General features: G+C 47.2%; 2 protein-coding genes across 2 annotated transcripts; both read left to right on the top strand.

Moving 5' to 3' along the window:
• The first annotated feature begins 374 nt into the window (after positions 1 to 374).
• ZNF343 (zinc finger protein 343) lies at positions 375 to 12,882 on the top strand. The gene is made up of 5 exons (XM_032859429.1): positions 375 to 438; positions 1,352 to 1,410; positions 6,057 to 6,183; positions 10,432 to 10,536; positions 12,866 to 12,882. Exons 1-5 carry the CDS (start codon positions 375 to 377, stop codon positions 12,880 to 12,882), a joined length of 372 nt encoding a protein of 123 aa, XP_032715320.1.
• Positions 12,883 to 16,765: 3,883 nt separating this feature from the next.
• SNRPB (small nuclear ribonucleoprotein polypeptides B and B1) lies at positions 16,766 to 26,132 on the top strand. The gene is made up of 7 exons (XM_032859033.1): positions 16,766 to 16,876; positions 19,640 to 19,791; positions 21,896 to 22,007; positions 23,865 to 24,017; positions 24,515 to 24,653; positions 24,983 to 25,108; positions 25,849 to 26,132. The coding sequence occupies exons 1-7, from the start codon at positions 16,874 to 16,876 to the stop codon at positions 25,857 to 25,859; spliced, it is 696 nt and encodes a 231-aa protein (XP_032714924.1). The 5' UTR covers positions 16,766 to 16,873; the 3' UTR covers positions 25,860 to 26,132.
• Positions 26,133 to 26,338: the final 206 nt, after the last annotated feature.

The raw sequence follows: 26,338 nt of genomic DNA, 5'->3' as shown, positions 1-26,338 counted from the left end.
GGAACCATGGTAAAATCTACCACAAAGGCCTCTTCCATCCTAGTCATTAGGATTAGCAAAATGACTGAGATGTTTTTTCTTCTTACCTGAAGCTCTCAATCTAGTAAAGATAATCAAATAAAGAGAAAAATTGCAACCTAGTGTGAGTAAGGTGGGATGCCCAGGTTGGACAGAAGAAGGAGTGACCATCCCTGCCTGTGGAGTTAGGGGATGAATGAATCTCCCCTGGGCTCCTTGGGAGAATCTAGCCAGCCTCATAAGGGTTCTTGGCAACAGTATGACTGTAGTCCTTGGGGCTGAGATCCTGGACAGGGTGTCTGAGGTATTTCTGAAGGTGGTTGAGCTCCAAGGCCACCTGCCTTCTTTGGAACCACATGGGTGAAGGACTCTTACTTGGGTTCATCTGGAGATGCCAGTGCACAGTGCTGACAAGGCCAGGTGGGTAGGAAGGTGGGGGTTACCCTCACAGAGTCATCCTGATGCCTGGAGTCTGACCTAAAGGAAGAAGGGCTCCATTGAGACCCCGAGTCCTCAGAGGACAGGGACACAGGATGGAATGTTAGGACCTAGGGCCAGAGGAGTCAGAATGCCAGCTTGGTCTGTAAGGAGACATTCTGGGCCTCTTTCTCCACAGGCATTACGCCGTGTCTTCCCTCTGACTCTGACTCCATGTAGCGGAGACTGATACGACACATGGAATTTGAGTCTGTGGGTGAGGGTCGAAGGAATTGTACATTGCATCAGATAAGGAAGCAGGGCAGGGGACAGCCTTGGAGGGTATACAGGCTGGAAAGAGATGAAGGGAAGATATCCAAGGAGGCCCTGGAGCCCGAGGCGCCATGTTGAACGAGGAGGTGTGAGAGGACAGGGCCCCTGCAGAGGAGGCCTCGGCTCAGGGTCCGCAGTAAAGCTCCCGGCAACACTGAATGGTCTCTCCGTCACACAGGTTCCTGCTTGGAAGCAAGATGGGCTTTCATAAGGCTCCAAGAAGTAACTCTGGGTGGCAGAAGTTGATCTTGAGAGAAAGTAACTTCTACCTGGCCCCTCTAGCTGAATTTCACAGCAGGCACTGGGCTGACTCTGTCCTTTTGCCCACTGAGAGCCGGGCCGGGGGGCAGGTTTTGCCTCTGGAGGACAGGGAAGACACGGAGACCATGAAGGAACGGACTCAAAATCACCCAGCAGGTGGGAGTTGGTGGGTCTGGGGAGGCACTGGGGGTTTAGCAAGAATGTTTGAGTGAGCACAGCTGTGCCCAGAGGCTCCTTTCTCCCTGCTAGGCCTAGAGGAGGAGCTGCCCTTCGAGAGCCTCATGGGCGGCCCTGCCCCTCAGAGCTGCTCCTTTTCACCCAGGTTTGCCTTCCAGCACTACTGACTGGCTCCAGGGAAAGGAGGGCAAGGCCCAAATGCTGGTGAGTTGGGTTACTTTTACTTTTTTCTTTTTTTTGCCTGAAATACTGGCTTGTTTCCCAGAGAATAAGCATATATTCTCTTTTTTGAAAAAGGGAAAGGCAGCCGTTCCCGCTGTGTCAGACACTGTCTTAGTGATTTGTGTATTTGATTTTCTTTGTTGAAAAATATTCCCCGGGGCGCCTGGGTGGCTCAGTGGGTTAAGCCTCTGCCTTTGGCTCATGTCATGGTATCAGGGTCCTGGGATTGAGCCCCGAGTCGGGCTCTCTGCCTGCCTCTCTGTGAAACTGTGATCTCTGTCTGTCAAATAAATAAATAAAATCTTTAAAAAAAAGAAAGAAAAATATACCTAAGATTAATATTAAGAGTAACTTTTTAAAAAATTAATTTTATTTATTTGCCAGGGGAGTGGGGCACAAGCAGGGAGAGTGACAGGCAGAGGGAGAAGCAGGCTCCTCACTGACCAGAGAGCCTGACATGGGGCTTGATCCCATGCTGGAGGCAGACATTTAACCGACCGAATCACCCAGGCACCCCATATAGTTAAGAGTCTCTTATGGTTTGTTTCCCTCTATCCTTCCCCCCACCCCACATCCCTGGGTTCATCTAATTTGTTCCTTAAATTCCACAGGAGTAAAATCGTAAGGTGTTTGTCTTTCTCTGATTGCTTTATTTCGCTCAGCATAATACCCTCTAGCTCCATCCACGTCATTGCAAATGGCAAGATTTCATTCTTTTTAATGGCTGTGTAATAGTCTGCCATTTATCTACACACCACGTCTTCTTTATCCATTCATCTATTACTGGGATTTTGGAACAGGTAGAGAAGTAGCGAGCAGAGTAAATAATAGGACCTCAGGTCCCATTATCCGGCTTCAAGAATCACCTATAATGGCCAGTCTTATGTCGTTTCTATGCCTCACTTTCCTCCATGAATTATTTTAGACAAGTCTCAGACACGGTAACATTTTCTCCACAATTCTTGACAAGAGCCGGAAGAGTGTGGTGATGGTGGTCATGCTCTTTGTTTCAGAGGGAGGAGGTCTGGCCCAGAGGAGTGTGTGATCTGTGCACAGCCACACTTGTCTTCCGCATCGTGGAGCTGGCAGTTAGACTCGTCTCTCTCTGCCTCTCCAGCTCCTGCACCTTCTAATGTACTGAAAAGCCTTCTTGCTCTTACATAAATCCCCATCTGAAAATGTGGGAGCATATTTTCCGACCCTCGGGACTGGGCCTGTATCATTTGAGGAATTTCTCCTGCAGAATGCTCTCCCTAGAAATAGCGTCTCACCCCCCAATCCAAATTTCCAGCCCGCGATCTTCTCTTCCAGAAATGTAATGTATTCTTTCACGAGGATTGGGATGAGATTCTGCCGGCCCAACCAACAGGTAGGTAAATCCACCATTCTTGTTCTCGAGCCTCCGAGATCTTTGGAAAAATGTGCGAAGACCAGCAATGATAGCCATCATTGTAGCTGTAGCAGTAATTTTTATGGTCGTGGTTGGAATGGCTGCGTGATGGTGCAGCAAAGTTGTTGGCCAGGTGCTGGCCTAAGGCTTTCAGACCAGGCTCCAGCCCCTGGCAGTGGATTGACAAATTCCTAGGACACAGAAGCGTTTCTGGAGCGGCCGTGTGAGGCGCTCGGTGGACCTTCTCCCCAGCAAAACATCCAAAATGACAAAAAGCACAACCATGTAAAGTCTGGAAATTGTCCTAAGGATGTACAGCAAGCAGAGAAACATTTATTCAAGAAAACCTGAATCTCAGTAAGAAAAGCAAGTGTGTGTGGCATTTGTCCCATGGCCTGCTCTTCCTGTACTCCAATGGGGGCAGCCAAAAAGAGGGCTCTCTCGCCCCCGTTCTCAGTCTGGGACCTCACATATCCCCCACAGGGGCAGGCCACCCACAGTTCTCAGTGTTACAGGCAAGTGTGGGCAAGTGGTCTGGGGTCTTCTTCCTCCACCAGCCCCTCGTTATAGGGTAGAAGCTCTGTCCTGGGCACAGGAGGTCAAGAATCAGGAGGGCTTCTTGCCTTTTCTGCAATTTGCTCCTAAGGCAGGGATCCTGGGCCAGGAGGGCCAAGCTGAGGAGAAAAAACAAAAACAAAAACGGGCTGTTGGGTGCCCAGGGGGAGAGGCAGGCCTAAGAACTGAGCACCCCTGGTGCTCCCTCAGAGGCCTGGCCCTGTTTACAACAGAGCAGAGGGAAGTTGAAGCCTCAGCCATGGAAAACAATGGAGATTTCGGTGCTGAGCAGTCGGGAGGAAGCTGGCTGTCCATGAGACCAATTGGCTACGTTCTTTCTTTCTCTTCTTTTTTTTACATTTTTAAAAAGATTATTTATTTATTTATTTATTTATTTATTTATTTGACAGAGAAAAACACAGCAAGAGAGGGAACACAAATAGAGAGAGCGGGAGAGGGAGAAGCAGGCTTCCCGCTGAGCAGGGAGCCCAGCTTGGGGCTCGATCCCAGGACCCTGGGATCATGACCTGAGCTTAAGACAGGCACTTAACTGTGACGAGCCACCCAGGCGCCCGGCCTAGTATTGACAGTTAAAATACACTTGCAGTTGAGGGGTCCTGGGCAAACGTGTGATCACAAAGCACCACTGCTTGGGTGATAAGAAGTCACTTCATGGAGACTTGAAACTGTGGAGTCTTTGGCCCGTTCTGAGTTTCAGGAGGGAGACACATTGCAAACCCCTCATTCCTCTTAGTGCTTCCGTCTGTAATGTCTGCGGTAAGTGGTGACACGCTGCATGTGGCCTCCAACATTACTGTCTCTGTCAGGCCCTATGTCAGGAGCATTTGGAGGGAAGAACATTCTGGTCAAATGTGTCTCCAGTATTTTCAAGTTAAGTACCTCTGAATTTCTTGTTACAAAAATCGAAATTGTGGACACTCAGTTCATGGAGTATTTAAGTATATAGATCCCATCCTTTTCCCCTTTTGCCCTTTGACCTGCTGCCACTATTCTCAAGATTGGGCGTGTAAGCTAAAAAGTGCCCTCATCATGCACCACGGCTCGTGGGCAGACATTGCAAGTCGTAAGCAGTTTTCTGGGAAAGAAGCACTTTAAATATTAGGAAAGCATGAACTCTCACCTGACCAGGCTAAGGCATTTTTATTTATTTTAAATTTGACTGAGGTGTCATAGTCCTATAACAAAGCATGTAGTTAAAAGATGTACTGAGACTCTCCAAAGTGAGCACGGCCATGTAACCAGAGCCCAGATCAAAAGACAGAACACCACCACTCAAAAGAGAGCATTTCACTCATGTAAACCTTCCAGTCTTCCAGAGAGTTTCCCCCCGCAGATAACTCGCTCCTGACTTCTAATATTGAAGATTACTTTTCCTACTTCCTGTTTTTTAAATGAATGTCATCACACAGTCTGTCCCCTTTTGTGTTTGGCTTCTTGTGATCAAAATTATGTCTGGAATTCATTTACGGTAGTATTTGTACTTCATTTTTCATCATGGTTTGTTTTGATATGGAAAGGCCCCCCCACATTGCCAAGGTATTCTTGAAGAAGAACAAAGCTGGAGAAATTGATCAGATACCAAGATCTCTCATGATGCTGTGGTCATTAACACAGTGGGGTGGAGTATAAGGACAGACAGGTGGACCAGTGGAGCAGAAGAGAGTCCAGAAATAGACCACATGGAGACGGTAGCCTTAGTGATAGCAAAGGGGACTGCGGTGTGTTGAGGGAAGGTAGACTTCAGAAGAAGTGACGTCACTGGTTACTGGCCACGACGTGCACCTGTCACTTACACAGTGATCGGCGGACTGGAGAGCTAACGGCAGAGGCTGCTTGAGGCACTTATTCGCCGTTAATACACCACAGTAACTGACATTTGAACCATTTTGGTCAGGGATTGATGTTATTTAACTGAACCCTGGCAACTGAGAGTTGTGCAAGGAGTGCCGGTGCTTAAAAGGGGTTTTTCTAAAATTTTCTAAATTTTCTAAAGCAGTGAATTTTAAAGTATACCTTGATAAAGTGTCAGGCTTTAAAAGCAGAGCAGATTATTTGTAAATGCCCCTGCCATTCCCCTGCCAACGGTTTTGCACACATGACATGTTGCTCTACCTGATGAGTGAAGCATTCGGGGCTTTATTTTAAAATCCCAGGCAAAGAGATATTTAGTAAGCTACCTCCCCCACAGGTGCTCAGTGTGGACCCTGTCTGTTCTCTGCAGTTGAAGATTGTTTCGTTTTCTCCTCTGAATCTCCACCAGCCCCAGATGCCCAGCACAAGCCCCTGGTACATGTTCTTCTCTCCTTTCTCCAGCCCCTCCTCTGTGCTTCTCAGAATTCCTCCAGAACGCATCCTCAAGGTCACTTTCCTGAGCATTGCTTGAGGTCTGCTGATGGAGTCGCAGATCATTTCTCCAGTGAAATCCCAAGTGTCTGAGGGCCAGGAATGGGTTTTATGCATCAGCTGTGCGCCCCTCAGATTTTAACACAAAACCTGGGGGTGGGGGGACCAGAGGGACCTGTCATAGAGAACTGTGTACTCTGAAAAGAACGAGTTCAACTTTTCAAATGTCCAGGCTCTCCAGGGCCACTGGAAACACTCCTCACACTGGGAACATGGACAGTGGCTTTGCTGTGCAGTAACTTACCACTTGTTTTTATAGGTACTGGTTACATTCGGGGGTGTGGCTGTGGTCTTCACGGATGTGGAATGGAAGAGACTGAGCTCTGAGCAGAGGAGCATCTACAAAGAAGTGATGCTGGAGAATTACGAGAGCCTGCTCTCATTGGGTGAGGGTGTGTCCTTTCCTTCATTCATTCAGTAGAGACTTATTGGCCCCCTACTACGTGCCGGAAAGTGTGCTAGACGCTTAGCACACATTAGTAAGGAAATAGGCATCCCTGTGCATGGGGTCTTACTTTCTAGGAGGTGGTGACAGACAACAAACCAAAAGCTTCCCATGCAGGGTTATCATAACATGGTATGTTAGAAAGTGATAAACTCCACAGCGTATAAGATCATAATAAAATAGAGCAGGATGAAGGAGTGTTGAGTGTGAGTGGGGGCTGGTTGAGTTTTGCAATTGGGGGTTTGAAATCAACGAGGAGGGACCATGTGACCAAAGGTAGAATGCAGTAAGGGAGTCAGAACTCTGGGTATGTGGGGAAAGAGGATTTCAGGTGCAGGGACTTGTTGGTGCTAAGACCTTCTGGAAGGGATGTGCCTGCCAGGCATAAGGAACTGCAAGGTGGCCAGTAAGGCTCCGGGGCACAGTTGGCAAGGGGGAGAGGAGGGAGACAATGCCTTTTGGCGCAGAAGGTATAATTACATGTCAGAACCTGTATGGCTTTTGGGTTTCATAAGTCATTTTTTTGTTGTTGTTTTTTCATTTACTTAAAAGCTAGCATTGGTTGCTTAAACCTAGATTGGTAAACACTTTCAATTGGATCAGGAGTTGGCCAGTGTTTTCTCTGAAGGGCCACATAGTAACTGTTTTAGGTTTTGTGTGCTGTCTGGTCTCTAACTGCTCTGGGGTGGGCCCTTGGAGTGCTAAATTGCCACAGACAACATGTAAATGAATGAGTGAGGCTGTGTTCCAATAAGACTTGATTTGTGGACCCTGGGTTTTGAATTCCACCATCGTTCTTTTGACTTTTTCCCAACTATTTAAAAATTCAAAAACCATTCTGAGGTCGTGGACAGAAACAGAGGGCCCCCTTGTTCTAGGTCAGTGCTGTCCACTAGGAATATCCTATGAGCCAGGTGGGAATTTTAAATGTCCTAGTAACTGCATGCTACAAAGTAAAAATAAATGGATGAAATTAATTTTAATAACATTTTCTTTAACACAGTATGTCAAAAAACCTTATCACTTCAACATGTAATCAATATAGAAAAGTTAATTAGATTTTTTTGGTACTAAGTCTTGAAAATCTGGTGTGTATTTTACACTGAATATGTGAAGAATGAGAGGAAGAAAAGCTGATTTTGGAAGAAAAACACTACGATCTCAATATGCTCTGAGAGCATGTCTTCATTCAGACTAGCCCACCTTTCAGCTAAACCCTTGTGACTAGTGGCTACCGTATTAGAGCATGCCATATTGGATATTCCTAAATTTCCAGATAAATCATGGAGAGAAGAGTCACATTTTTGGAGACATAAACCAGTTCAGGCAGAAGTTTCTTCAGCCCTTTCCTTCAAATGGCATAGCTATTTCCCCGATATGAATTAATCACATTTTTGTTGCTCCATTTCCATCTTGTCCCATGTGTTCTGATCTGATTCCGTCTATTTTGAGTTCTGTCTAAGGATGGCTTCGTCCATTTCAGTCTGGTTCTGTATGTTTCGATTTGGCTTTAGCTAGTCAGCCTGACTAGACTTTATTTTTATTTCTCCTTTCCTCTTGCCCTATTATTCTCTTCCTCTATGTTAATGCATTTTATGGGTTCAGAGGAAAATGTTGAAATGACCTGATTTAGATTATTCTCAATACTGAAAGCCTTGATTCCTTTATTTTGCTCAACACATAATATTCTACAGTTCTCCAGCCTGGGCTCTTCTGAGCTTTTCTCTTATTTCTTTCTCTTTTCGGTGGCTCCTTTAGCGTCACGTATGTCTTTTTTTTTTTTTTTTCTGTGTCTATATTCACACCCTTAAACAGTTTGTGAACTTTAATGATTTTGCCCGTCACATGATAAACCCATTTTTTCTGTCACCTCTGCTTTATCTTTATATTTCTATTACGTTACACAGCACAAATTAGGTTATATTTCTATTAGGTTAAGACAGTACAAATTGGGGCGCCTGGGTGGCTCAGTGGGTTAAAGCCTCTGCCTTCAGCTCAGGTCATGATCCCAGGGTCCTGGCATCAAGCCCCGCATCGGGCTCTCTGCTCGGTGGGGAGCCTGCTCCCCCCGCCCCCCCACCCCCGCTTGCCTCTCCATCTACTTGTGATCTCTGTCTGTCAAATAAATAAATAAAATCTTAAAACAATTTTTTTTTTTAAAAGACAGCACAAATTTATTCTCGGACTTGCCAAAAATTGAGATCATAGTGTTTTTCTTCCAAAATCAGCCTTTTTCTTTTTCTCTCATTCTTCACATATTCATGTTATGATGTCTCTTCTTCATGGGTACTGCTAGACATAAGTGGGCCAATTTCCACTGAAGTAATCTTTAAAGCTTTCCTAGGGCTTTTTTTGTTTTTTTTTTAAAGATTTTATTTATTTATTTGACAGAGAAGCAGCAGTGAGAGAGGGAACTGCAGGGGCAGTAGGAGAGGGGGAGGCAGGCTTCCTGCTGAGCCGGGGAGGAGGGAACCCGATGTGGGGCTCCATCCCAGGACCCCAGGATTATGACCCCCACCCCCACCCACACCAGGGAAAGGCAGACTCTTAAAGACTGAGCCACCCAGGCATCCCCTAGGGGGAGTTTTTGAGTTAGCTTAGACTAAGTAATTCTGTGGTAACAAACCATCTCAAACTTTGGTGGCTTGTCATAGCAAATGTTCCTACACCAACTGTTGTCTAAGTTTAGGTGTGGTTCAGCTCTGTCGGTTCTGGAATTCAGACAAAAGGAACAGGCTCATCTGAGTCATGGGGTTCTTAAACAAGAGGGCAAAGAGCAATGATAGGACCACATGGTGCCTCTTTTTCTTTCTTTCTTTCTTTCTTTCTTTCTTTCTTTTTTTTTTTTTTTTAAGATTTTATTTATTTGTGAGAGAGCACAAGTGGGGCAGGGGGCAGAGGGAGGAGAAGCAGACTTCCTGCTGAGTGTGGAGCCCAATGCGGGGCTCAATCCCAGAACCCCCAAAATCAGGACCCGAACTGAAGTCAGATGCTTAACTGACTGGGCCACCCCGGTGCCCACATGGTGCCTCTTAAAACTTGTTTGAGGGGCGCCTGGGTGGCTCAGTGAGTTAAAGCCTCTGCCTTCCGCTCGGGTTATGATCCCAGGGTCCTGGGATGGAGCCCCGCATTGGGCTCTCTGCTCAGCGGGGATCCTGCTTCCCCCTCTCTCTCTGCCTGCCTCTCTGCATACTTGTGATCTCTGCCGGTCAAATAAATAAATAAAATCTTAAAAAAACACACAAAAACTAGTTTGAAAGTGGCACTAGCTTTTCAGTTATCATTGGCCAAAGTAAATCCCATAGCCAAGTCTGATGTCCTCGTGACGGGATTGGTTTGAACATAAGGGGCTGGAATCCTGAAATCATGGACCGTGTTTTTCTTGTCTACTGCTGAATCCACAGTGCTTAACAGAGAACCTAGCACTTAGATATTTCTTTTTTTTTTTAATTTTTAAAATTTAAAATTTTAATTAATTTATTTTTTAAATTAATGTATAATGTATTATTTGTTTCAGGGGTACAAGTCTGTGAATCATCAGTCTTACACAATTCACAGCAGTCACCATAGTACATACCCTCCCCAATGTCCATCACGCAGCCACCCTATCCTTCTTACCCCTTCCCCTCACTTAGATATTTCTAATAAGTGTTTGTATGTAGATGGGAAACGTGACATTCAGTTTTATTTCACATACAGTCTTTTTAACCACTGATCCATATACCATTTCCTACGTTTGAAAGCCCTCCAGGCCAAGTGACTTTTTATGTCTATCCACCTTGTTTTGTACTAAGAAAAGACAGGAAGGTGATTTCCGCATAGGTCACAGAGACTGTTACGTCCAAGTAGAACTGAGCTGTGGACAGTATGTATGGCTGTGACTGTCGATGGCTTCGGTTGTTTAGGAGAAAGGGAAGACTAAGATCAGTGAAGCTGTTTACAGCACACCGTGCTTACTTGAAAGGTTCCTGTCTCCCATGTAGAAGATGGTTTTCTTATGGATTTTGTGGGTTGCAGAAGATGGAATGTGCAGAAATGAATGTAAAGGAATTATTGGTGAGGAACAAATTGTGTTGTACATGTATTGTTAGTTACAGATGTGGCATGAAGACACTCTGTCTTAGGACAAGGCAGAGCTGCCCAGCAGCCCCACATAGGGTTTCTCTAACTGAAAACTCTCTCTCTCCAGCAGAACCAAAGCCAGAAATCTATCCCTGTGCCTCCTGCCTTCTGGCTTTCTTCTGTCAGCAAGTCCTCAAGCCAACATGTGCTTCAGATCTTCTTGGGCTTATGTGTAGAGAATCACTTACATCCAAGGGATTCTGGCCCCAGGCATTGGGAGTGGCAGTAACCTGCTCAGCGCTGCTGGTTTGGAAACACAGAAGGTCACCAGAGCGAAAGTGGTTCCTGGCCCCTATGTGTGGGGACAGAGACCTCAGGAGCATTCCCCAGCCTACCCCGAGCACAGTCAGCAGGAACTAGAGAAGGCCCCATGGTGGTAGAGACAGAACCCACCTCAGCCCAAAGGCTAAACCCTGTGCAAACAGACAGGGGAGGGAGAGACGCCTCAAGACCCCGGGGTACTCAGAGGTACAGAATGTGAACCAGACGGTCGCCTGAAATCAGACTTCGTTACAAAGCAGACGACCCACTTGCGGGAGAAATCCTGTGTTTGCAGGGAGTGCGGTGAGGCTTTAAAGTGGATTTAACCCTCCTCAGACACCAGTGGACACACTCAAAGGAGAAGCCTTCTGGGCCCGGTGAGTGTGGCCGAGGCTTCAGCCAGATGTCGATCCTCATTAATCATCAGAGGACACACTCAGGGGAAAAGCCATATGTGTGCAAAGGAGTGCGGCCGAGGCTTTAGCCAGAAGTCCAACCTCAACAGACACCTGAGAACACATTCAGAAGAGAAGCCTTGTGTGTGCGGGGAGTGTGGGCAGAGCTTTAGAAATAAGTCAGTCCTGATTAGACATCAGTAGACTCACTCTGTGGAGAAGCCTTACGTCTGCAGTGAGTGTGGGCAAAGCTTCAGGGAGAAGTCATACTTCATCAGACACCAGAGGACACACTCGGGGGAGAAACCCTATGTGTGTCTGGAGTGTGGACGAGCCTTTGGTGATAAGTCAGCCCTCAGAAAACACCAGAGGACACACTCAGATAGGAAGCCTTATGTTTGTGGGCTTTTCGGGTAAGTCAGCCCTCAGCATACACGACAGGACACACTTGAGGGAGAAGCCTTCCTTGTGTGGTGAGTGTGGCCAAGCCTTAAGCCGGAAACTACTTCTCGTTCACTAGAGGACACACTCCGGGAGAAGTATTATGTTTTCAGGGAGTGTGGGCAAAGCTTTAGCCCTAGGGTAAATCTTCTCATACACCAGAGGATACAGTGAGGCAAGAAGCCTCTGGTGTGCTGGGTTCCTGGGCAGGACTTGAGCAATCAGCCAGGCCTCGTCGTGCACCAGAGAGCCAGATGGGGAGGATCCCTATCCATGCGTGGAGTGTGAGTAGACCTTCAGAGACGTGTTGGGCCTCATCAGGGTTTGAGGCACCTTCAGGAGAGGAGCCTTGTCTATGCGGAACATGGGTGGCTCGGTAGCCAGAAGTGCAACTCTCACTGCACAAAAAGGATGCACTTAGGTGGGAAGTGCTGTGTGTGAGGCAGGGACCGTGGGTGGCGCGATCCGCGTTTACCGACTCCCCATGGCAGACTTGGGAGATGTGTCTTGGGTTCAGAGGAAACTGGTAGACCTCAGGGAGCAGAAAAACAGGCAGGCAGGGGGACCCCAAGTGCGCCCTCAGGGAGGAGCTGGCTGCTTGCCAGGAGCGTGGGCGAGACTCTTGCGCTCAGCCTGCCTTCTCCACACACCATAAGAATAATCCCTATGTGGACACCCCGGGGAGCTCTGCCCACGGAACCCCTTCAGGGCTGGCACCCCGGCCGCTCCATACGACTGCTACTGGTGGCCTCACAGATGCCTTCCTCACTAGGACTTGCAGCCACAGGGAACTGCCCCTTCCCAACAGATAGCTCCTGGCCAGTGACCCATTGGTCTGCGGAGAACAAAACCTCAATGTCTGACCCAGCTGGGACAATCCAGAGGGTTGTCCCAATTCCAGAGGTCCCCATTGGACTGAATGACTTCTTGGTTGCAAATGGGTTGCTAGCCGGCTGCTTCCTCAGCCAGGTCCCACCCTCACTCCCCGATAGACCAGTCAAGTTTCCATTTCATTGTATCCGGGGAATCTACTCTGAGACAACTTACGTGTGCAGGGGCTGGGAGCAGGGTTTTAGCCATAAGTCACCCCTCAACAAACCCCAGAGTATACAGAATGGAAGCTCCACATGTGCAGGAAGGATGGGAAAGCAAGTCTCAGTATCCATCAGGAATCGAGGCTTTAATGGGACGTGAAACCTCATCTGGCACCAGAGGACACCCTCAGGGAGGGCTCATGGCTGCAGCTTTATCCTTCCATCTTCTTGACAGACTTCAGGGGACAGATACTTGCTGGCACAGACCACTCTGCCTCATTCACCTCTGAGGGGCCTTCAGAAGTCTTGACGGCAGGGAAGATGGCACGCTCAACTACAGAGACCCCGGTTTTCCCCTTTTTGTAACCAGGTGGAGTAAAAATGTAGAAGGCTTTAGTTAAGTAATCCAGGAATGCTCTAGTTGTTTTATTTTCATACACCAATTCTTTCCCAGTTTCTCTTTTTCTTTTGTTCTAGTAAAAAAAATTGTTTTAAAGATTTTATTTATTTGATAAATAAACACGGCAAGAGAGGGAACACAAGCAGGGGGAGTGGGAGAGGGAGAAGCAGGCTTCCTGCTGAGCACAGAGCCCCCTGCGGGCCTCGATCCCAGGACCCTGGGATCATGACCTGAGCTGAAGGCAGGTGCTTAATGACTGAGTCACCCAGGCACCCCATAAAATCTTTTTTGATAAGTGCAGTCTGCGTACCTGGAAAGGAATTCAAATCCGCAATCTGGATTTCCTACATGAATTCAACCATCAAGAAACAACAAGTCCCAAATCAATCTAATAGATTTATAGAGGAAGCTGAACCTCTATGCCGGGAGGACGACCCAGGTTCTGGAGACATGTCAGCCGAAGGGAGGGGCTTCCCAGGTCCCCGAGCACTGGAGGGCTGCTGCCTCTCCTAACTGATCTCCCTTTGGCTTCTGGGAAAGCTCCTTTCCCAGGGTTTCCTTCCTTCCTTCTTTCCAATCTCTCGTCAGGTCTCTGCTGAATTCCTCTCTACCCCTTGGAAGCACTACCGTTCCTCGATGGTCTATTCACGTTCTCCGATTCCAGGGACCCTTTAGCCACACTCCCTCTGAGGCTTAACCATGCCCAAACTGTTCTCTAGCCACTAATCACAGCTTTGGGCTTCTTAGCGATCCCCCGTGTCAGTTCATAGTTCTAAAGACCCCTAAACACAGCTCCTATACCATGTCCTCTCAGCCCTCCATTTCTCGGGTCCAGTCCTCCTAGTGACCCCCTCCATCAGCTCTCTGCTCACTGGTCCAAGACAACTTAGCCATACACCCGCCCTTGTTCGTCGGCAGTGAGATTCCTCGCATAATCCTTTTCCTAATGGAAATGTAATATAATACCATGCTACACTATTTTTATTTTTTCCTAATATGTATAAAGGATAAAAATCCATGTTCTCCTTATATTAAGATGATTTTTGTCTTGCCCTGTAACCTAGTCCTTAATTTTAATCTAGAAATTGTTTTGGAGACTAGCCAAGCATGCACTTAGTCTTAAAGAGAAATTTGGGACAGGTTGCAATATGACATTCTGGAATCCTGGGAAAAAAAAAAGCCAGATTCCTAGAGTTCCATCCACCAGTGTTCTAAAGGATAAGGACATCTGAATGCTGGGGCAACAGCCGAGGATCAGAAGATCTTGCAAAGTCAGGTTATATACAGGGACAGGCTTTGCCCTGCTAATGTAGATCACCGGGGCAGACCCAGCCACCCTGCTGACCAGGCTCTGAGGCAGAGCTGACTTTATAAAACCCTTGCTGCTGCTACTCATCAGTTCTTTTTCCAACTTCCTGCTTCCTCTGAGAACTAGAAAGCTCCTCGGCCAGTGCAGTTTTCTCCCATGCTAAGTGCCTGCAGGACACAGCTTTCTCCAACCGACTGGCCACCATGTTTTCTCTGGCTCTCCACTCAGACAGTGGTGGCTTAATCGGGAGCCCAGAGTCCCAGCCCAGGTCACTTCTGTCCCCTCCATTCAGCCCCATGGACACACACCCTAGGGCCCCGGGGGCTGGCTGGCAGGCAGATCACTTGACCTTGATCCTGGGCACCTGGCTGCTGGTTGCTGCTCCCCAGACCTTCTCCTTAGTTTTGCGTGTATGGGCCACTGGGGCCGCAACAGCCACTCTTAGCTGCCCTATCTCAAACTGTGCACTGAGCACCAGGTTCCAGCAGCACTCCAGTGTCCATTTCCAAGGGCACTTAGGGCAGTGCCTTGAGCTCTTCTCACCAGCTCATCAGTCTCCATTCACTTGTGCCCCAGAGGTCTATTTGCTGCAGCCCCTTGGATGCAGATACTATGCAGTATGTGCTTTGTGTCAACATCACCCTGGCTCCCTGTGCACATCCTACTCCCTCTGTGACTCTGCCTCCTAGCTTTGGCATGCCTGATGACTATAGATTGGCTGTGGCCCGTGCAGAGGACTCCCCCTGCAACTTTACCATCCCGTGGACTGGAACCATGTCTTCTCCCACGAAGGCTGAACCCCAGCCTTAGGGAGGCAGCTTTCCTTCCACGTTTACCCTTCTGAGTACTCTCCTCCTGCTGAGGGTTTTCTTTCAATATTTACAGTTACTCTCCTACCATTGCATACTCATTCTTCATGCTAAGTTTCCCATTGAAATCACTGTGTGGTTTCTGTCTCCTCATCGGACCCAGATTGATAAAGAAGTGAATGTGCATGTATATAACTTCTGTATGAGGGCAAAGACATGAACTCTGTACCTGTATTTATTCAGTGACTCCAGTGATAAGCCAAAGAAACAGTGCAAGTCAAAGTTATTAATAATACTAGCTGGGGCTATGGCCTTGAACTCAGACAAAGAAATACAATGGTTTGGACCCTGGGATGGCGAACTACAGGCCTGAAGACCAAATTTGGCCTGACACCTGTTTTGGTAAGACCTGTGGAGTAGGAATGATTTTTATATTTTAAATGGTTGAAAAAGAATAAAAAAAAAAGAATAGCATCTGTAAAGTTTTATTGTAACAGTCATGTATTTGTTATGTTCTCTTGAGCTGCTTTCATCCTGTCATGGTTGAATCGAGTCATTGCAACAGAGACCATGTGACCCGTAAACCCTAAAGTGCTATCTGAGCTGACCTTTAACAGGAAAACTTTCCCAGGACCTGATCTAGACTGAACCTCAGGAACACTTTACCAAACAAAGGCCAGATGAATTCATGACTCCCTTTTTTTTGTTTGTGGAAATCGACAAGCTGATGGTAGCTAGGAGAGCATGGTAGTAGTGGAGCAGGGGACAACCGTCAGATTCAAGACATTTTGTAGGTGAGGTCCACAGGACTTGCTGATGGATGAATTATGAGATGGGAGAGGAAGAGAGGAATTGAGGATGCTTCCAAGTTTGTCATTTTGCTTTTTTGCTTTTTTAACCCGAGAACCTCCTGAGTCGGGGAACACTGGTAAGAAGTGGGTTTGGAGGAGAAGCGTGAATACAATCAGGAATCCAATTTTCATCATGTTAAGTTTATTAGACCTCCAGCTCAAGCAGGCGGCTGGAGATGAAAGGCCACGAGATAAATGAGGAGCCCAGCATTAGAGGAATGAATTTGAAATTCCTGAGCATTTAGGTAGTAGTCACAATTCCCAGGATTGGCGGGGATTGGTTGATTGACTCATTCATTCATTCAAATACGTTTTGCTAAGAGTGTTCCAGGCATTGCTGTAACGAAAAATACACAAAGGAAAATTTACACCCTCAGAATTTCCATTCTAATGGGAGGAGTAATAAAGTAACAGAAATATACAGTGTATTAGGGATCAATGTTAAGGAGAAAGATAAAGTGGGGATGCGTGGGAAGATTGCAGTTTTAATCAGGATAGCCAGCCAAGTCCTCGGTAGGAAAATATTTGAGCTTAAATCCTGCAGGAAGTGAGGGCATGAGTTGTGCACATAGCTAGGTGATTAGCATTCCAGGCAGAGAACAGCAAATGCAAAGGTACTAAGGGAGGAGCACGACAAGCTAGCTCGCGGAAAAGCAAGGACAATGGCTGCAGGAGAGGCAGGGGAGAGTGGCGGGAGATGATGACCTAGAGGTAATGGGCCCGGGTTGGGGACGGGGACGAACTGGAACTAGGAAGGTGACCCAATATCTCCCGAAAATTCAGTTTGACGTTAGCCCCGCCCCCAAAGCCCCCGCGGGCCTTAGGCTCACAGCTCCGCGTTTTGGCCGGAACTCAAGAGCCCACACCGGGCCGGAAGTAGCTTTTACCCGACCCCATTTTATCCGCGGCCGCACTTCCGGTGGCGGCGGCGGGAAGCGGAGCACAGGAGGGAGTCTAGGCCTCGGCCGAAGGGAATCCGGCGGGAATCGGAGCCATCAGAACCGTCACCATGGTGAGGAGGCCTAGGCTGGCGGCGCTGGAACTTCCGAGTCTGTCGTGGAGAGCGGACCGCGACTGATCGGGAGTTGGCGGGGGGGAGGGGAGGTCGTGGGTTGGCCGCTCATGGCGGCGAAGGCCCGGGCCGCGGCCGCCACGTCTGGGCAAGGGAGACCCGGAGCTCGACCATTCGGCGGGGTCGGGGAGCGGAAGGCTGGAACCGAGGGACGGAGGCCGGGGTCGCTCGGTGGTGGCGAGGATAGAACCGCGGCTCTTCATGCCGCTGTAGCCCCAGTACTTGGGATCCTACGGGCGCTAAGTAAACTTTTGCAGAATAAATATGTGTTTGGGGTTCGGAGCAGGCATTAGAGCCTCAGGAGGACTTGTGAAACGGGGTGAGGGTCTGAGGAGCTGTTGCCGAAAGAGGTGGGAGGACTTGTGGCCGAAACCAGGGAGAGTGCTTGGGTCCAGTAGGGGAAGAGGGAATGGGAGGGGGGAACGAGTATGTTTGGAGGAAGAGTGCAACTCATTTATTGAGCGTGCCTTTGTGTATGAGTTTGTCTGACTTTTCAGGGACTGGGGCTACGTAATGAAATGCTTCCTTCACCCAGTTCACTTTCTGGTTGGGGACACAGATACTGTAATCCGGAGTGGTAATGAAGCATTACGTAAAAGTAACGGCGAGGGAGGGGCGGGACAGGAACGCTCTCTGGGGTAGATGATTCTTGAGCAGAGTCCTAAAATATTGTCCGAGGTGTCTTTCCAGGGAAGATGGAAGGGAATGTTAGGGATGGGAAGGGCTGCAAGAACAAGGCATGAAGGGTAGCACTGTTGAAAGTTCCTGGAGGGGGAAGGGATGGATAAAGGGGTGGAAGGAGAGATGGGAGGAATTGGCAGGAACCTGGTTTCTGAAGGCTTTACATGCCACCTAATCCTGTTGGTGATGAGGCATGCCATTGAAGGATGGAGCCAGCAACATGTCTTGAACTTAGTTATGTTCAGAAAGAGCACTCTGTTCTGTAGTGTTGGGTGAACTGAAAGCAGGGGATTGTTTGTGGGATTGGTTGAAGAGTATGCCCTGGCTGGATTCAGTCTGTCCAGGTTCCAACCCAGCTTCCTGGCTGCGAGACAGGGCCAGCTACTTACCCTCTCCTGGCCTCAGCGGCTGCATTTGTAAAATAGGAGTAATAATTAGCCCGATTTCTAGAATTAAATGAGATCTCTAGTGCTTGTCACAGTGCCTGGTACACAGGGAGCACCCAGGAAGACTTAGCTATTACAGGGTGGACAGACCAGTAAATGTTGCCATAAAGGTTCACATCTGTGTGGCCAGAAGCTGTGTGATTACAAGCCCGTTAACGTGGTCCTTTGAGGGAGAGTGAACCACATACCCCGTGTCTCCAGGGTGTCAGTCAAGGTTCTGATCCACACATTGGTAGATTCAAAAACCTGTTCTTGTCCAAGCCCACAGAGATGAACATCAAGCCCAGTGCCTGGCACAGAGAAGGCGCTTGGATGGGTCATGACTGGCCCACACCCATCATACTGACGGGAGGCTGATGGACAAGTCAAATGTCAGGTGGTTTATTTCTAGAGAAATGTAACTGCCAAAAGCGCCTGACAGCTTGCATTGTGAGATCTCTTTAGCCTCCTTTTAGCAAAGCTCCATTGGAAGCCAGGCTACAAATTGGAAAAAGTTGTTGGATTGATAAAGAAGTAGATAACAAGTTATTTATGTTCTTTTTTTTTTTTTTAAGATTTTATTATTTTTTATTTTTATTTTATTTTTAAAAAGATTTTATTTATTTATTTATTTATTTAGTCGAGAGATAGAGAGAGAGAGAGAGAGTACGTGCAGGTGGAGAGACAGGCAGAGGGAGAAGCAGGCTCCCGCTGAGCAGGGAGCCCCAGGTGGGACTCGATCCCAGGACTCTGGGATCATGACCTGAGCTGCAAGCAGTGGATTAACCAACTGAGCCACCCAGGCGTCCCAAGGTTTTATTTATTTGTCAGAGAGAGAGGGAGCACAGGCAGGCAGAGGCAGAGGGAGAAGCAGGCTCCCTGCCAGGCAAGGAGCCCGATATGGGACTTGATCCCAGGACGCTGGGATCATGACCCAAGCGAAAGCAGCCGCTTAACTGAGCCACCCATGTTTCCCAAGTTATATATGTTCTTAAAGACCATTATGAGTTCAAACTGATGAGTGCCCTGGCCACCAGAAAGTTTCCCTACCCAAAGGTAGTCTTGGAGGCACACTAACGTTTTTGGTTTAGGGATTCCATTCTCCTTACCTCCAAGCTGATCAGCTCCTTTGTGTTGACAAATTCTCCTCATCCTCATTGATTGGATCTTTATTGCCAATCATTTCAGCTCCTCTTTCACCCGGTCTTTTAAATGGGCTGTGGGTATCACAGCACTAGTGACCTGTAATCTGCACAGTGGCAGATTGCTCTTCTGGTATTGGGGGGGAGTTGGATTAGTTTGGAGACACTTTACACCCTCACCCCTGAAACTGAGACAGCGCAGGCGCAGGTAGTTGTAATAAGAAAAAGACAATTTTAAGGGAAGGGAATAACAGTTGTGGGCAGAGGTTAGGGCTGAACGAAGGGTGATGTGGGAGAATTCCTGGGGAAGGGCTGTGGCCAGAAGCCAGAGCTGAGGATCTAGTGAGAACGATAGACAGCCATGTGGAGGAGAAGGCTACAGCTGGTCTTCAGGAAGGACCAGCGATACAGAGGTCCGAAAGAGCTGGACTCATCCTGCTGATTTGTCCTTGCAGACCGTGGGCAAGAGCAGCAAGATGCTGCAGCACATCGACTACAGGATGAGGTGCATCCTGCAAGACGGCCGCATCTTCATCGGCACCTTCAAGGCTTTTGACAAGCATATGAATTTGATCCTCTGTGACTGTGACGAGTTCAGGAAGATCAAGTGAGAAGTGGGCTGTGTGGGGATGGGATGTGAGTTTCAAGGGAAGTGGATTGGGTGGGTGGGCGGGGTGACAGGTGGTGATATAGCTAGCTGGTTCCTTGGTTTGCTCCCCTGTGTTAGAGGGCAGATGTAAGTGGGGACAGCGGACTCTAAGAACTCTCCTTCCTTGCTAGCCCGGCAAGCCTTGCTCTCTAGTCTAGCTGAGTGCAAGTTGTCAGGAGGGCTGCTAGACTTTTTGTTTCTCTGACTTTGTCTGCCCCTGGGTACTGGGGTAAAGGGCTCTCATGTTCTCCCCACAGGTGTGTAAGGGGGGAGAGCTTGGTTTTCTGGCCTCATTGCCTATTTGTAAAGCTGTAGCCTAAAGGGCTCTCCCAAGGCAGCCTGGTCTGAAACTGCTTTAAGAAGCCTCTGACCCTCTTCAGGGTAAGTGCTCAGCTTCCCGTGTGGGTTTGGGGCCAGTGATTTTTGTTGGCATTTATAGACACAATTGGAGATATTTTCTACTTTTCTACAATTCCATACATTATTAGATAACTCCCTTGTTTTAAGATTCACAGATCTTGAGCTTTTGGCCTGTTTAAAAATGTGGGCTTTAGTTCTCCGTGCATATTACATTCAAGGCATTCTGAGGCCCAAAGAAGTTATGTGACTTCCATAATCATTCAGCTCTTTTGCCACATCCAGCGGTCCCTTGAGGGCTGTCCTTTTCTTTTTGTGGCAAGAGGTCAAGAAGTACAGGACACGATGTGGTAGGGATGGCTGAGTGCCAGGGATACATTGAAGAGGGGCCAGCTGATCAGCATAGAACTATTGCAGATGGTTCTCCCGTTGTTTTTTTAATGAAACTATTCTGATAATTTAAAAATGTTTATTGGGAAATATATTTTAAAAATACGTAAAAGTATATGCAGAAAGATTTAAATACCCAGAAGGGTATGTGTGTGTGTGTGTGTGTGTGTGTGTGTGTGTGTGGTTTTTTTTGTTGTTTTTTTCTTTTTCGTTTTGTTTTTTATGAAAGAGCAATAAATTCTTTTATTTAAAAAAATATAGATAAGGGAAAAGGAAGAAATGTCCACCCATAGAAAACTGCTTTTAATTTAATATAAAAAAATACCATTAAAAGGAAACCTTTAAGTTTTTAAAAATCAGAGCCTTTTGTCTTTCCTCTATTTTTAGAATATTGGTTTTGACTTTTTTTCCCCTTCCCCTGTCTTGCTGCAGTTACTTTATTTCCTAGTTTACATTTACAGTTGACCCTCGGAACAACCCAGGGGATGGGGCACCAGCCCCACGCAGTCAAAAATCCATGTATAACTTTTGACTCCCCCAGACTGAACTGCTGATAGCCTGCTGTTGTCTGGAGGCCTTACCAATCACCTAAACAGATGAACGTGTCTTTTATGTGACCTGTATTATATACTGTATTCTTATAATAAAGTACGATAGAGAAAAGTTATTAAAATCATAAGAAGAGCAAATACATTTGCAGTACCATATCAGAAAAAATTCCCATGCAGGTGGCCCCTCACAGTTCCAACCCATGTTGTTCAAAGGTCAGCTCTATGTTTTGTTCCTCCTTTTCTGGTAATTCCACTGGGAACATCTGTTTTTGCACTTTGAGACAGAGGTGTAATTTCTATGTAGTTATTCCTTCATTGTTTCTATTTCTCTGGTGAGGTGAGGGCCGTAGTGGAAGGATGCTGCGTGCAAGAGGGTTGAGGGGTTCGGTGGGTTTGAGTTGTTCAGGCTGCCTCCTCACACTGCCAAGGCCTTAAGCTGAAGGGAGGGAGTAGGGTAATGTCAAAGAAGACTGGACCAAGGAAAGGCCTTCCCGATGGTTATGGAATAACATTCGAGCCAGGGCTGGGCTTTCTTAATTCTTGTCCTGTCTCTTGGTCAGCACATCCCCTTGGCCTGGAAGATAACCACTAAGGAGTAATGAGTTCAGCCTGGGAAGGCTATCCAGAGGAGCTTAGAGAAAGTTTTTGTACCATTTGTTGGGAGATACAGTGTAAAACAAATCTTGGAGGCCCCTAGACAGGTGAATGGGAGCATTACCCTTTTTCTAATGCTTGCTTGTTTATTTTCCTAAACCCATCCTCAGGCCAAAGAACTCAAAACAAGCAGAAAGAGAAGAGAAGCGAGTCCTTGGTCTGGTGCTGCTTCGGGGGGAGAACCTGGTCTCAATGACAGTGGAGGGACCTCCTCCCAAAGATGTAAGTCTGTGCAGGGGGCCAGTATAAGGGGGGCAGCCCTGCTGTGAGCCAGGCTTTGTCTTAGGTTGTCTGCATTTCACTGCATTACTCACAGGCATCCTCTGATTTTTGTCCTCCTTTTACAGATAATAGAATCTCAAAGAGGTTATCCCACAAGTAAAAGTAGAGATGGGGAACCTTTTCTCAGCTGATGTACATAGTGAGTCAGGAGAAAAGGCACTTGTGGCCATCTGGTCACTTAATGTGATGGCATTTTAGCTGGACTTTAAAAACTCTTAACTGCAAGGGGTGCCTGGGTGGCTCAGTTGGTCAAGTATCCAACTCTTGATTTCAGCTCAGGTCAGGAGCTCAGGGTTGTGAGATTGAGCTCCACATCAGGCTCCACGCTCAGCAGGGAGTCTGTTTGAGATTCCTTCTGCCATCGCTGCATGCCCACCCCTGTCCATGTATGCTCACTTGCTATCTCAGAATAAATAAATCTTTGTAAAAGGAGGGGGGAGCTCTCTGAAGAAAGGATCAGGAAACCAAAGAGCTCATGAACATTAATTGAAAATGCTGGATTGTGGGGCAGTGCTTGGGTGGCTCAGTCAGTTGAGCTGTCAACTCTTGATTTTGTCTCAGGTCATGATCTCTGGGTCCTGGGATCCCACCCTGTGTTGGGCTCCACACTTACTGGGGAATCTGTTTGAGAATTCTCTCTTCTTCCTCTCCCACTCATGAGCACTCTCTCAAATTAAAAAAAAAAAAAAAAATCCTAAATCCAAATAATAGAAGGTATATATTTTATAAAGTTAGAGAATAATGGTTAACATTTATTAAGCATCTGCTGTGTGCCAAGCACTTTAATATTTTAGTTACTCCTTATAAACAGTTTATTGAGATAAATTATTCCCACTTAATAGATTAAAAAAACTGGGCTTTAGTAACAAGCCTGAGTGTCCTAGCTGTTAAGTGGTGAAGCTGGCATTTGATCCCAGGCATTCTTGGTTCCATATTTAGAAATAGAACAGACTTTAGATCATCTAACCAGGTTTTCATATTTTCATTTTAAGGCATTGTCATCAGAGGAATAATCTTATTTTTACTTTGACCACATATGTATTTGTTTTTTTTTTTGTATTTTACGCATAATATGTATGCAATACTTTATTCTACTTTTTCACTTAACATTTTAAACATATTTCTGGTTGCGGTATACTTTTTAAAAGTAATGTTAAAAATATCGTCTTAAGTGATGATGGAGTAGTCATCCTAGTCATTTTCTTCTTTTTGGACTTTTACATTGAAGCCTTTCCAGTTAAAATGTCTGCACGGGATTTACCATATTTTTTTGGCTAAAGCATATGTCTATATTTATAACTCTTGGATCTGTTTGTAGTAGAAGACACTACTCTTACATAAATCATTGTAAGTCTTCATGACCACAACTGGTTTTGTCATAACCTCATCATTTACAGATGAGGAAACAGTCCCAGAGCTGTAGGATTACTTGTCCACTGTTACCTTCCAGGTGAGAGTCAGAGCTGGGACTGGACCTTGTTTCTCTTTGAGGCCAGGTCAAGTGCTCTTGTCTGCCTATACCCTTCTGAATGGAGCCCTGTCCCTTCCTTGGTTTAATTTTCATAGGAGTGAATATAGGTTGAGTTGTGGTGTATTAATCTCTGGACTTCCTCTTAAGTTCCAGCCTGCTGTAGGAGTGACAAGACACATTATCTTGGGTGGAAGAGGAATGGTGTTAACACGTATGGGTCTTTTGATGCCCCATAAATCTTAGGGGCTGTTTTGGCAGTGGTATTCCAAAGTGTACTTCTGATTCTCTAGGCCCCCAGCATTTTAGTGCATTTCTTTATGTTTTAGACTGGCATTGCCCGAGTGCCGCTTGCTGGAGCTGCCGGGGGCCCGGGGATCGGCAGGGCTGCTGGCAGAGGAATCCCAGCTGGTGTTCCGATGCCCCAGGCTCCTGCGGGACTTGCAGGGCCAGTCCGAGGCGTTGGTGGGCCGTCCCAACAGGTAAGGAGTTGGGGAAGGGCACTAACTTCTGGTTAAAATGAAGGATAGAGAGAGGGCCCACAGTTTAGGAAGAGTCCAGAACAACCGACCTCTGACTGTCAGGCTGTCAGTATCTCATTATGCTCTATATGTAGTCCCAGAATCAAGTGAAAAGGAAAACTTAACATTGTAAATTATTTTGTTGCTGTTGAAGTAAAGAGTTGCATAGAAGGTATTGGGGCAGAATGTTTCCATGACAGCAAAGGGGCTGTGCTGTCTTACAGCCTGTTCGCAGTTACACTGACAGTGTGGAGGCTGTCTCTCATTTGGACTGGGCCACCTCAACTCAGGCCTGGAAGATGGGAATGAGCATGCAAGCTTGGTCTTCTCTGGCAGGTGGTTTCAGATAGCCTGCTGCTGCGAGTTGTAGCTTAGCGGGTGGGGCGTCTGCTCTGAGTTGTGAGGAAGAGTAGGATGCTGCGTTGTCCTGTGCTTACTTGGCTCCTGTGTCCTCTTAGGTGATGACCCCGCAAGGAAGAGGCACTGTGGCTGCCGCTGCAGCTGCTGCCACCGCCAGCATTGCGGGGGCCCCGACCCAGTACCCACCCGGCCGTGGGGGTCCTCCCCCACCTATGGGCCGGGGGGCACCGCCTCCAGGTGAGGAGCCCATAAGGAGACCATGGCCACCTGATGGGAGATGCCTGAGCTGGATTCATGATGAGACATAACGTTGACTGAAACTGATGAGGAGTTTATGTAATTAAGCAGGATTACTCTGAGATCCAGCCTGGCTGATTGACCATGGAACTAGCTGGACAAGAGCCATAGGGAGCCCCACCTCTGGCTCAAGGCCCAGTTTCTTAGGAGAGACTGGGAGGGTGGAATGGTCCATCTGTCTCAGAACTTGGTGGACAGCTTTGCTATGTTTCCTGTTGTCTTCTCAAGATAGACACTTGAGCTGTATCCTTGGGGCTTTTCTCTTGTAGGCATGATGGGCCCACCACCAGGCATGAGGCCTCCCATGGGTCCCCCAATGGGGATCCCGCCTGGACGAGGAACTCCGATGGGCATGCCGCCGCCGGGGATGCGGCCCCCTCCCCCAGGCATGCGAGGTAAGTGCCAGCAGCAGTGACTTGACTTCCCTTAGAGCATGTTGGGATGGGAACTGGAGGGAAGGTTTGGTTTTTGACCATAATCCTCTGGGCTTCTAGGCCTTAAACCGAGGGAAGTGGACTCTTAGAGGGCAACTTTGTCCACAAAGGAAAGAGGGAAAAAGCATTTCTTAAAATCAGCCTTCCCTCCCTCTTAGAGCAGTTAGAGTGGTCCTATACCCAGGGAACTTCTCAGTGTCCAAGGCAGTATTCTCCGGGCACTGTGAAATAATACGTTCTGAAAGTCCCCAGCAAGGGTCCCAGGATTGTCTTATGCCCTTAGGTTTGATAATGTCTAGTAATTAAGAGGGAGCCCTGGGCTTTACTGTACTATTTATTTATATATATCTATTTAAATCCAGTTTGAGAAATGCTGACATAGATTAGCCCTCTCGTTTTATAGATAAGGAAACGGGCCCCAAGAGCTTAGTGTCCGGCGTCCCAGATTGGTGTTCTTTGCACCAAGGCATAGTGGGTGACCTGTGTGTCTCTAGTTTGGGTTTTTTGTTTATGGGTTTTATAATCATAGGAACCCATACCTACCAGAGAAGTCCCTAGTTAGTATATATGTTATGTCCCTCTGATCACTTGGTGACTTTTGGGGGGTGGTATGTGTGGGAGGCTGGGGTGGGGGTGGGGGCTGGGGCTGGAGATTTGAGTTGCAGATCAGGCACTGACTAAACATCTTACTCTTACTTCAGGCCTTCTTTGACCCTTGGCCACAGAGTCATGGAAGTAGCTCCACAGAGGTGCGGGCCCGACTACCACAGACCTGTTTGTTTGCTATGCTTTTGTTCTCAGAGTCTCACGGGATTGTCTGGTTTCCCTTTCAGGGCCCCCTTCCCTGGGAATGCGCCCACCAAGGCCCTAGACTCATTTTGGCCCTCCTCAGATCCCTGCCTGTTTCCCGTAAGGCTGTACATAGTCCTTTTACTTCCCTGTGGCCTGTGAAACTAGTTTATAATAAACTCTTAAGAATATTTAAGTGTATCTGGAGTGTCTGTTTAATTTTAGATAATGGGGTGCTTAATAGAGTTAAGAAAGGTGCCTTGGAAAAGTCAGTGCTAATCTCAGCTGCTTCCCTTATAAAATATTTTACTACACATTTGCATCTATTCAAACGATGTACAACGTCATACGGAGAATTCACAAAATTGAACTATGAGATGTTTTCACATATCAAACTGGCAA

This window comes from Lontra canadensis, unplaced genomic scaffold (genome assembly GCF_010015895.1).
Source record: "Lontra canadensis isolate GAN:19392208 unplaced genomic scaffold, GSC_riverotter_1.0 scaffold16, whole genome shotgun sequence".
In the NCBI taxonomy this organism is placed as follows: domain Eukaryota; kingdom Metazoa; phylum Chordata; class Mammalia; order Carnivora; family Mustelidae; genus Lontra; species Lontra canadensis.
Note: the sequence above shows the minus strand (reverse complement) of the source record. Positions and strands in the feature narration are given on the sequence as shown.